Source organism: Myxine glutinosa, assembly GCF_964187855.1.
Source record: "Myxine glutinosa chromosome 12 unlocalized genomic scaffold, kmMyxGlut1.1 SUPER_12_unloc_1, whole genome shotgun sequence".
Classification (NCBI taxonomy): Eukaryota; Metazoa; Chordata; class Myxini; order Myxiniformes; family Myxinidae; genus Myxine; species Myxine glutinosa.
The window spans coordinates 437,452-449,808 of record NW_027616355.1 but is presented as its reverse complement, the minus strand read 5'-3'; the positions used below and the strand labels follow the sequence as shown (position 1 = coordinate 449,808).

General features: G+C 40.9%; 1 protein-coding gene across 2 annotated transcripts in view; it reads right to left on the bottom strand.

Moving 5' to 3' along the window:
* The window catches only part of LOC137437799 (magnesium transporter NIPA2), a 32,202-nt gene extending 20,900 nt beyond the window's left edge, over nt 1-11,302 (bottom strand). Inside the window, exons 1-3 of one of the 2 annotated variants that reach the window (XM_068132438.2) lie at nt 11,260-11,302; nt 8,150-8,309; nt 3,310-3,366 (exon numbers count right to left, since the gene is read on the bottom strand). In XM_068132438.2, coding sequence (XP_067988539.1) covers nt 3,310-3,366; nt 8,150-8,276 — 184 coding nt within the window. In that variant the 5' untranslated portion in view covers nt 8,277-8,309; nt 11,260-11,302. Of the gene's footprint in view, nt 1-3,309; nt 3,367-8,149; nt 8,310-11,078; nt 11,100-11,259 lie in introns of those variants that run through there. The other variant, XM_078768618.1, reaches the window with a different exon arrangement.
* Nucleotides 11,303-12,357: the final 1,055 nt, after the last annotated feature.

Here is a 12,357-nt window from a genome sequence, read left to right as displayed (position 1 = left end):
AACAGCTGACCTCCCAGACCCAGAGCGGATGCTCCAACCATTACATCAACTCTAACCTTCTGTTGGCCAGAAATAGAAATCAGGGTTTGAAAGGTTATGGCCCAATGGCCCATAGTGAGGGTAAAGAGTTCCAGGAAATGCACCTCCTCCGGTGGCTGTCCAAAGAAATGGATTGGATAGTTTGATTGGGGATCCTTGTGGAGAGACCATATGAGAGCGTGTGACTTGGTGCCATTAAACTGATCAGCGACCAGTTACAGTAACTGATCAGCGGCATATTTTTATCCAGGTATGATGAAAGGGATTCAGCAACAGTTGGCCTTTCACATATGTGAGCTACCATTCTGCAGGGAGTAGTCATCAGCAAACATGGTAACGTTGGTTTTCAAGAGAATCGGACCGATCATTGATATTTATCAACTCTGCTGTTGGTGTTTCCCCTCTATCAACTGTTCCTTTTGTCCTGTTATTTTGTCCAATACATCCATTCAGTGTATTAATACTAGTTCCTCCATGAGCCTCGACTAGATATACAAAAAAAATGCAATAGATCCTATGTTGCTGCAATGCGGAACAAAGAAAAGGACACTAACAAAGGCCAGCCAATGTTTGTGCTCATAGAGAAAATCGGACATCCACGAACAGGGGACACTGATTAACGAAGGAAGACGATGCTTATTAACGGAAGACCTTTGGCCTATGTATGATAGGAATAATTCTGACCACTCTAAGTGTAACAACATTATGGCACATTTTGAGGAAATAGGGATGATTACCAACAATCTTTCTACTATAATGGCAGCCAGCCTTTCAAGAATAACCTGCATAGGGATAAGGAAGAGAACAATTCCCAAATTTAAAACAATCCCTAAAGGGAAATGTGGAAGCCAGCACTTAAGCTCGTCTTGAGCACATTTTTCTGTCTTCAGGCTTCATCAAACAGACATGGCTGAAAAGGTAAGGATTAGGCTTGCAACAGACAGGGCGGAAGCACTGGGAAAAGTATTGAGGATTGCAGGTAAAAAAAAAAAAAAAATCAAAGCACCGAAGCACTCTGGGATGGCTGCTGAACAAGTGTCAAGATTGGCCATAACTTTTACCACTTATCAGGTGAACCCTTATATTCAAGAGAAAAGTTTGTGTTTGACTGAGGTTAAGTACCCCTTATTTTTCTATTTTTAAATCCCCTGTTGAGCCCTTTCCCAAAACATCTCCCTACCGACTCCTCCCAGCAGGCTTTTCCTTTCTGTCACATTCTGTTCGTTCATCCATCCCATGCAAACCTGTTCCTCACACCTCAAATGCAAGTAAACTACTCTTTCATCCTGTCTTGTTCCTCTTGTTCTTTCATCAAGTTCAATTTTCTACAAAAAAAAAAAAATCTACATTTTAAAGAGAAAACCTTGGACCAGAAAGCAACATCACGTTTGAAAGGAAGTTAAATTATTTTAATGAATTATTCTTCTTTTATGGTATTTCTTCCTTTTATTCTTCTTTTAATTATTTAATGAAAAAGGTATTCGATTTGAAGTTGAATGGAACTCCTTGGAGAGAGAGGTTCCAAGCAATTAGAAAACTAAACAAAGGTTGGTAGAAAATGAAATATTTGGTGATAATATAAACGTTTTGACAAAATCAGAGTATTTGGTAATAAATACTAGTTGCACACCACTAGTAATTATACTTTTAAATGAGTTAAAATCATTAAAACACACCAATTCTCTGTATATGTAATCTTTTAACGTTTACTATTCGGCACAGCAGGTACCCTTCAGATTTTAGGACATGGAAGGAGCACACAAAATTATATGTAGTAATATTTCTCGAAGCAAGAGAAAAAATATATAAAAGTACATGGAAGGAGCACACAAACAACAACAACCACAGCCAACATGACAGAAGCAACAACTAGAAGGGCACTCAGTAGAGCGCATACCTCCGCCAGCCTGAACAGTTGAAGTTTTGTATCCCACTGATAGGTCGGATCTGGATTCGGACCTGAACCAATATTTAATCACTTGTTCTTGTCACCTAACCAACTCATCCACCTAGTTTAGTCATAAGTCATCCATAACCTCTTAAAATACCATGTTATATATCTATTTTCACCTGAACTCTCAATGCTAAAGAATCATTAAAAAATTAAATAATTAGCGTATCCGAATCCATATTCAGATCTTCACCAAAATCGAATCGAATCGTCCTTGTCGGACACCCAACCAGTCCACCAAGTATCGTCCAAATCCATCCATAACTTTTTGAGATATCCTGCTATATATCGTTTTGGCCCTATCCAAATGGTGAAGAATCACTTAAAAAATTATATTAACCGGATCCGGATCTTCACCAAAATCTAATAATTTCGTCCCTGTCACATACACTACCTCTCTGCCAAATTTCATCGAATCCGTCCACAACTTTTTGATATATCCTGCTATATATCGTTTTTGGCCCTATCTCCCCATGGTGAAGAATCACTTAAAAAATTATACTAGCCGGATCCGAATCCGGATCTTCACCAAAATTGAATCATTTAGTCCGTGTCACATACGTTGCCTCTCTGCCAAATTTCGTCCGAATCCGTCCACAACGTTTTGAGATATCTTGTTCACAGACAGACAAACAGACAGACAAACAGGGTTGAAAACATAACCTCCATCCACCTTCGCGTTTTACAACTAAGTGTTCATTTTTCATCCTCATTTAGATGCACAGATACAAATGCAATACGTTTGTGAAGTAGAACATGCTGTCTTTTGATTAAACCCGTCAGCGAAGCGATGGGCATGCACGCCTAGTTTATACTAAAAAGAGATAGCCCTGAGTGGGCTGACAGTCATCTCGTGAGGTTGTAGTTCAGACCTCTGCTGATATGGGGGCCTCCCCTGGGAGCCCTCCTGTTCCGAAATTGTAACATCTAAGGTCGAGAGATCCTGCGGACCATCTAGTAGAAGGGCTGTATCAGTAGGGACCCAAAACGAGTATGGATCCAAAATTTCTGTGGGTAACTCCCCCCTTACCCAATCCTCCTCCATAATCCAATTAAGGCTGAGCAATCGTGCGGGCTACTGCCTTGTATTCATGTGACACGTTTCAGGACAATCAGCTGTGTGTTAAAGGAGGAGTCACAAAAATATGAGGGCCAGTCAATAAGTAACCTTAAAATGGCGTTATACGAGTATTTCATCGACAGCATAAAGCGCTCCCGGGTGGAGCGTATATTTATAAGTATTTACCAAGACAAATAGATGTTTAAAACTGTATGTATATTCACATGAAAACAGATGACGAAGCAAAGCAATCACTTACTGGTTAAGAGACCTGCCCACCAAAGCCACTCTTTGAGGTATGCATGTCCACCTTGTCCTGTGCCGAGGAAACAGACAAAATGAGTGTTTGTGCAACTTAAGAGTTTTTCTTTTTGTATCCATAATTGTTTAAGAAGGAAGTTTCCAGTGAGGCAGTTAGAGTTAACAATACTTAAACATTGGCACTCCCATCTGAGCACGCAACTAACTTGCCCATTGTCTTCTAATACCATTGTCAGCCGTGGAAAGCATAAGGTGTGTCCCTTAAACAGGTACCCATTTTTATTTATCGAAAGAAGCATACACAACTTTCCAGTTGAATATGGAACAGTTAGAGTAATGTTTGAAGTTTTCTTTCGTTTAGAACTGTTCATAACACCATCGTTCACTCATTCAATGTTGTCCCTTGTCCGAACACTTTGCTGCCTTCATGATTTAGTGTAGTTGTCAATGTACTCTTCTCTACAAACGTTTTAGTAATGTTCGAGTACATCTGAAAGTAATGTCAGTATTCTCTTTGTGCAACCACCACACTCTGATAAAGTTCCACCCATGAGGTTTTTATACACCTTTCTTCCAAACTCAGGTACTTTGCCTTGGTGTACTCTGAAATAAATAAATAAAAGAAAACGAACAACTATTGAAAGACAAGAGGGCCGTGCCCAGTACTAATCAAAACTTCAAACGTCATTCTAACTGAGTAATTCTGGACACCTGGCCCACGGGCCACATTTGGCACAATCAGCACATTACTGCGGCCCAAGTGACATCCTGTTTAAAAAAGAAAAGAATTTTTTTTCTTCCTGAATCAGAAATTGTGTGGTAACTAATGAGTATGCTCTAAAAGGTCATGTGCCTTAGGTACACCGATACAACTCTGAAGTATGCAAATTTTCCACAGAAGTTGTGTAAGTGTGGCCCACATAACACATCGAGAGCTGTAAGTGTGGCCCACTACGGTAAATAGGTTGAGAACCACCGCTGGAACTGTTCCATACAAGTTTCAACTGGAAAGTGTATGCTTGTTGCATTCGATAAATAAAAATGGTTACCTATTTCTTTTTTGGATACAAAGTTGACGCTCGTGCAGGAGCTAAAACATAATTGAGTGGATCAGGATGTAACAGAACAAAAGGAAACAGGAACAAGAAGGTGGGAAACATTAACGGCAGGGTTGAGGGACAAAATAGAGGAAGACTTGGACAAGTAATGGGAGTGGGGAAGAAAGAGGGTTAGGGAGGGTTTTCTACACATGGGTGGAAAAGATGGACATAGAAACAAACTCTCAGGAAGGAAAAACTGGAAACTTGGAAGGAGGTGAGCTTGGAGAGGGTAAATGGGAGTTGAAAATATCATGGTTTTGGATTGGGGGGATGATCTGAGATGGTGACGAGCAGTTGCCTTGAAGACCTGGAGGGAAGAATGAGATTTAAGGGAGTGTGGAAGTCGATTCCACAAGTGAGAAGAAAAAGAGGAACGAATGAGTGAAGGTGAGAAAAAGAACACATAAAATAATCCACATTTAAAACTTTTATGACCAAAACCAATCACCCGCCATCTGACCGGGATGCCTCATGCTGGAGGGAAAGTCCTAATAAACATCCTTCAACAGAACAGACCCTCAAGTTACGAATCGCAAGTCACGATTGGATTCAAGGGTACTTTAATCCAACTATAACCCATAATTCAGAGCAAACTGGACAAAAACAACAAATGAGGAGAGCTTACAATGACAGACTTTAGGGAACACAATACATTTGCAACCTTCACCCCAATCATTGGTTCACATTTCTGCCAATTTGCAAAAGTGCAGTGGATAGCAAAGTAAAAAAAAAGAAAAGAAAAAAGGTCAGGTTACAGAACCACCCCGACTTGTATTATTAACCTGTCTATTTACCAAGTCATTCCAACTAAACGAGCTCAGAGTGAGAGGTAACTCAATGGGCTCGTGGAATGTCTGGATAGATCGTAATCGCCACTTTAGGTCTCGAGGCGGGACTCCGAAACACAAAGACATTTTTTGTAGCTTGAGCCAGGTAATCCTTTAACGTCGACATATTCCCACATTCATGAGCAGATTTCACTTCTTATGAAGGCACACCCAATGGTTAAAAGTGACCAAAGGTGTCACCTATCAATAAAGTCCAATCACTAGAGAATACATAGGTGGTGTCTTCATCAACTTGATAAATACAGAAAGTCAGCTCTAAGCATAAGACACAACAGCCAATGAATGACGTTTGAGGGAATTGTGGAGAAGAGTAATCACTGTATTTCAGGAATGTTGATGAAAAACAGGAGAATGCAGTAAACCACAACTTATGAACAAAAGTTTGGTTATACAAAAACAAACCACTGCAGTGTTCCCGACATTCCGAGTCACAGTACTTCTTCCGCACTAGGTTTCTGCACTGCGCAAGTGGTCTGCTGGTAACCACCTTCTGGTGAAACTCCCGAAATCCAGGCTCGCTACTCCTCGAAATCCTCCACTCGTTTGTTCCTCTTTTCCCCGCATGTGGAACAACTTCCACTGTCTCAACCTCATCCTTCCCTCTAGGTCTTCAAGACAGCTGTTCATCAACATCTCAGATCACAGGCATGATCTTTTCTACCTCCATCAACCATCCCCAAGTCTACCTTCTTCCGGGTTTCCAGTTTTTTCTTCTTGAGAGTTTTGTGGCTGTATCCATCTTGTTCACCCCGTGTGTTCTCCGCTAGCCCTCGTTCTTCTACACATCCCATATTTTCTACAAGTCTTGCTCTATTTTGTCCTTAAACTCTGCTGTCTATGTGTGTGTCCTCCACCCCCACCTCCCACTTCTCTTTCTACTGTTCCTTTTGTTCTATTATGTCCTGATACATTCTATGTTCCAGCTGCTCCACAAGTCTCGTCATTGTAAAGAAAAGAAACAACAAATGACTTGCTGTAATTTTGAGATGTTCAATGTTTCAACTCCTCAATCCCCAGTTAGTTCACACAATTGAGGTTATGCTCTGTTACAGATGAAGAAAATGCCAGGACAGTTGGATTAAGCAAAGGTCTGTTCTGCCAATCCGCCATGTTGCCAGTACAAGACCTGTTCAGAAACCTAGGTGAAAGCATTTACTATAGACACTGCACCAGTACAGTGAACTCACACTACCAACGCAAAAATACAGTTTGTTTCTTTGTAATCTCTTAATAGGTGTACATGAATGTGGTCTGTTTCCCTATTCATTGTCCATTGCAATTACTACAAATAGATTTCAACAATCAATACTGATCATTTTATAAAATTAATAAAGACAGCATTGAATCACAAAATAACACTTGCACCTAAGTATCATACATCATGGAAAATAAATTAGGTTTGTTAATTTAAATTGAGGGAAGAAGAAAGAAAGATAAAAAATACAGAAAAAAGCAAGAAAAGATAAAAAGAAAGGAAAATAATAAGAAAGGAAGAAAAGTAAAAAGAAAGAAAAATAAAAAGAAAGCCAGGCATCAAGCACTCGGTGACAATCCCGCCTGGCAGGCACACATCGCTCGGGCAGGCCGAGAGCCACGCCCAGGACAGTGATTGGGCGGGAGTTGACCAACGGGAAGGCCAGGGTAAGAAGGGACTCGCTGATTGGCCAGGGCAGAGCAAGAAGGCACTCACTGATTGGTGAAAGAAGGGCAAGCAGGAAGCGGTGCGCTGATTGGTGGAGAGGCACAGATGACGTCACGAGACGGCCGATAAAAGAACGCGCTGACCGACATCAAAAAGAAAGGAAAATAATAAGAAAGGGAAAAAAATAAAAATAAAAAAGCAAGAAAATAAAAAGAAGAAAAAGATAAAAAATAAAGAAAAGATAATAAGAAAGGAAAAGAATAAGAAAGGAATGAAAATAAAAATAAAGACAAAAGCAAGGGAAAAAAATAAAGAAAAAATGAGAAAGGAATAAAAATAAAAAGGAAGGAAAAACAAGAAAAGGGCAAGAAAAATAAAAAGAAAGAAAAATAAAAACAAATAAAATGAAAAAAGAAGAAATAAATGAATGAATGAATTATGAATGAATGAGGAACTCTAAACTTCTCCAAAAAAATAATGAGGTAAACACCCAAAATAGTTGATAGAGGTCTTCATCTGAAAGTGGATTAAAATGGGCCGATTTACAGATCTTTACGATACATAAACAACTGTAAACAAAGCAAATCAAGGCTACATAGGCCATCAAAATGGTAAAACAAGGCTCTCACAATAGTCCATGAGACGTCCATCAACATTAAATGGGAAAACCCTGGCTTCGTTGCAGTAGTCTGTGAATGACAGAACCGCCCATTGTGAAACGCAGTGTCAGCTGCTACGTTGCTAATCGTAGCATCAGTCGGCCTACATGACTTTATCAGTCTTATTCGGCAGGATCATCAGCTCACCCGTGGTCTGAATTGATTCCAACCATAAATTGAACTCACATGCTGTCCCCAAAGGGCATATGTACCTCGAGCACCTCTTAACTGGAATGGTGACCATGAACCCTGTGCCATACCAGCAGTTATTGCAGGAGTCCTGACCAACAGAGGGTGTACACATCCACCCTGTTAAGGTACCCATTATCTTCTTCTTCTTTTGACATCCACTTCATGTGGTGACATTATGAGGTTTTGGACATAGTGTTGACTATATCCATGCCACTCAGGTTGTTGTTCTTTTCAATAATGTAGCAAAGGATTGTGAGAGGTCCTACTTTGGAGGCTTTCACCCAATTACCAGTAAATAAGAACCAAGTTGCGACCGTGAGCAGTGGTAGTTGTGTACACAGTCTACATCAGTTTATAAGGATTCATGTACGAAAGAGGACAATGTACTGTTTCCAACCTGCTCGCGTGGAACCATGCCTGGCCAGCTTCAAAAGGCCTTTCTTCTTGAGGATGTAACTGCCGCCAATGAATAAGCTGGAGCTCACAGCAAGTGAGAGGCCGATGTAAAAGTTGTAGCCTTCCATATCCTTCCCTCAATGGGATCTCGGCTTCAACACCTGCAGTAAATGAATTCAGATCACTGGAGTACCAGAGCCGAACCAAAACATACACAAAATTGATGTCCCTCTGAGGAGCAAAATGCACTTTTCTCGTATGAAGATGAATGCACGTGGAGTGAAGAAGGTACGTATTCAAATCAACATTCAGCGTTTCACCAACATCTATCAATCCGAATCTACCATCAAAATTACTCTTGCAACTGAAACACTTTCATTACCAGGGGCAAGAATCTAAAGGCCAAGTGCTGTACATCCTCCTCTTTACTTTCATCCACAATACCAGAGAGAACGGGGGGGGGGGGGGGGGGGGGCATAACCTCTCCCCCCTCAAGTGGAACCTTATGACACAATTAGAGGCACCACTACACCATTATAAGCATTTATAGAAAAGGCAAAAGATTCACGTAAATTAAAACTTTTCTTAAATCGAAGGGAATTAGACGAGGGTCCATTCATTTTTTTTACATACAAATATGTGGGGTAATCGTTGACCTCCTTCCCCTTTCTGCTCCACTATGCATCTCTTCCGTTCTCTTTCCTTTACTCCGAACCTATCCGAAGTTACATTCCCTCCCTCTCCTCCTATACACGCTCCTCTCCCCCTCTTTCCTAATTTTATTTCTAACCTTCATGTCACTACAATAATAAGACGAAGATCTATACCTTTGCCAGTAAAAAAATTTTGTGTGTTCTTAGCACTCTCACGTCCAATGTGCCCTGTTTTGCAGATTTCACAAGTTTCATATTCACAAGTAAAGAACTAACGAGTGCACACCCCACATGACAATGACGCACCACTCCTTGGCAGCCCCTCGATGTACAACACACGTGTCCCTTTCAATCCCCACCGGTGTGTATGTAATTAAAACGATGCCCTTTGCAGGACGCACATAACCAGCACGTTTAAATATAACGGTTAAGTGCGATTCCATATCACTCAACTCTCTTTCGCAGCAACACAAAGGCAGATTATATTCACAGTCTCAACCTGTGACACACACACACACACACACACACACACACACACACACACACACACACACACACACACCTTTCAGAAAGTATTCACACCCCAAGGCCTTTTTCACATTTTGTTGTGTTCTTGTTTTTGTTTGTTTTGTTTTTGTTGTGTTGTGCTAATGTAGGCCTGAATATAAAATGGATTAAATTGCTTTTTTTTTTGTCACTGATCTACGCATAATACCTCATAATGTCAAGGTAGAATTTTTTTAATAGAATTTTTTTACAAATTAAAAATGAAAAGTGGAAATGTCTCAAGTCAATCAATAAGTATTCGACCCCTTTGGTGTAACCCTCCAAACTGAGCTCAGGTGCATCCAATTTTGTTTGATCATCCTTTAGATGTCTATATAAGGTCCTACAGTTGACAGTGTATGTCAGAGCAAAAACTCTACCATGAAGTCCAAGGAACTGTCCGCATTGAACTCCGAGATAGAATTGTGAGGAGGCATAAATCTGGGGAAGGGTATAAAACAATTTCTAGTGTTGAAAGTTCCCAAGAGTACAGAGAGCTCCATCATTAGGAAATGGAAAGAATATGGAACTACCCAGACACATCCTAAAGCTGGCCGTCTGACCAAACTGAGCAACTGAGCAAGAAGGACCTTGGTCAGGAAGGTGACCACTCTGAGAGAAGTACCGAGTTCCTTGGCTGAGATGGGAGAACCTGCTGCAAGCACAATAGTCTCTGCAGCACTCAGAAAGTCATGAGGAAAAAGATTCTGTGGTCTGATGACATTAAAATTGAACTCTTTGACCTGAATGCAAAGCGCGAAGTGTAGCAGAAACCGAGCACAGCTCATCACCCATGTAACACTATCCCTACCGTGAAACATGGTGGTGGCAGCATCATGCTATGGGGATGCTTTTCAGCAGCAAGAAAAGGGCGACTTGTAAGAATAGAGGGAACAATGAATGGAGCCAAGCATAGGCAAATCCTTGAGGAGAACCTGCTTCAAAGTGCAAAAGACTTTAGACTGTGGTGAAGGTTTACGTTCCAACAGACAATGACCCCAAGCATACAACCAAAGCAACACTGGAATGGCTTCAGAACAAGAATGTGAAAGTCCTTGAGTGACCCAGCCAAAGCCCAGACTTGAATCCCATTTAGAATCTGTGGAAAGACTTGAAGATTGCTGTTCACTGACGCTCCCCATCCAACTTGACAGAGCTTGGGCAAATCTGCAAGAAAAAAATGGGAGAAACTCCCCAAATGCAGATGTGCAAAGCTGATACAGACTGCGATTACAACTTCGACCAAGAAGAGTCGAAGCTGTAATCACTGCCAAAAGTGCTTCTATGAAGCGTTGACTCAGGAGGTTAAATACACGGTAATTTAGTTATTTCTGTATTTTATTTTTAATTATTTTGTAAAAATTTCTAAAAAGAATACCACTTTGACATAATGGGGTATTATGTGTAGATCAGTGACAAAGCAAAATCTCACTTTAAACCATTTTAAATTGAGGTTGTAACACAACAAAATGTGAAAAAGTCAAGGGGTGCGAATACTTTCTGAAGGCACTGTATACACATACATATATATATATATATATATATATACACACACACACACACACACACACACACACACACACACACACACACACACACACACACACACACACACACACACACACACACACACACACACACACACACACACACACACACACACGACCTGGGAGAATTCTACACCACCTTCTGAAACCCGCGTATATGGAGATAACAACGAACGACACACACACCTGAAACCTCCACCGGACCTCATCACAACCGGAACCCTGCACGGTCTATAAAATATTTTATCGATCATAACCCCCTCAGAAACCCTCTCATTTTACCGTTTCCATCCAACATGTATTTTTTACAACATGTATTTTTGTATTTTATTTTATATTTAAAAAACACAAAATGTAAAGATCACGTCAATTTCGAGGAACTTCCTCCACCGCCTACCGTGACGCAATGACGTAATAGTGTTGGTTAAACGCAATGGCGTTTTCGAGGGAGAAAGTTCAAAATCCGCCACGCCCCCCATAAACGTCAATACGTAAGGACGCTCGATGACGCTCGAAGACGCTGACTTCAACAACCCCTGACTGTTTCTTTTACAAATTTGATAAAGCCTTCACAGAGTCGATATGTAATACTCTCCCGAGTCCAACCCGCCGACAAGTGTGCGTACCTCGAGCCCATCCTTCCAGCTCGATTGTATCCTATAAAGTAGAATCTTACAACAACGATCGTGCCAATCCGATTAGACATTGTGAGGAGATGCATCATGGAGCACCTCAAGAATGAGTCTGTAGAACTAGAACGGCCTAGACTCGACGGGAGGAGTGGAGGTATGCACATTCGCTTCAGATCTGTACAGTGTAGCCCCCCGGGTTTGAATACTGTCATCCTGGTGTCTCGCAGACAAGGCGAATCATCAATGTATGTGTGTGTCATCGCTGGGATGGACATGAAACTTGGAGACCCATCTGCTGGCATTAGTTGGTGGCCGTTAAAGATCCCACGGTGTCCTTCGTGAAGAGTAGGCGAGTTATCTCCGGCACTCTGAACTAAATCCAAATTCCTTCTCCAACAGACATTCAAATTAAATTAAATTATCCAAAGAAATTAAATGAAATAAAATAAATTAAATGAAATTAAATTAATTTAATTAATAATCAATCAATTAATTAAGTTCTAATGAAATGAAATTAAATTAAATTAATGAAATTAAATGAAATTAAAAGAAAAGAAATTATCCAAATTAAATTAAATTCATTCAAATTCCGTGAATTCCGCGTTGCATCAGCGGCACAGGTGCGCACCTACTTTAGTAAAACTATGGGGGACGCCCTTCGTGGTGGTTGTACCCCCCAACACAAGTCGGGGGCCAAAGCTTCCCCATTCTTCCCTCCTGTGCAGATTCGTCAGGGCAACGCGGTCACGGTCAGAGTGCCGATGGACCGGCCCTTTCCGTCTTCTCTCTCTCTCTTACTGTTTCATGGCAAAGGGGAGAGGGACACTATCC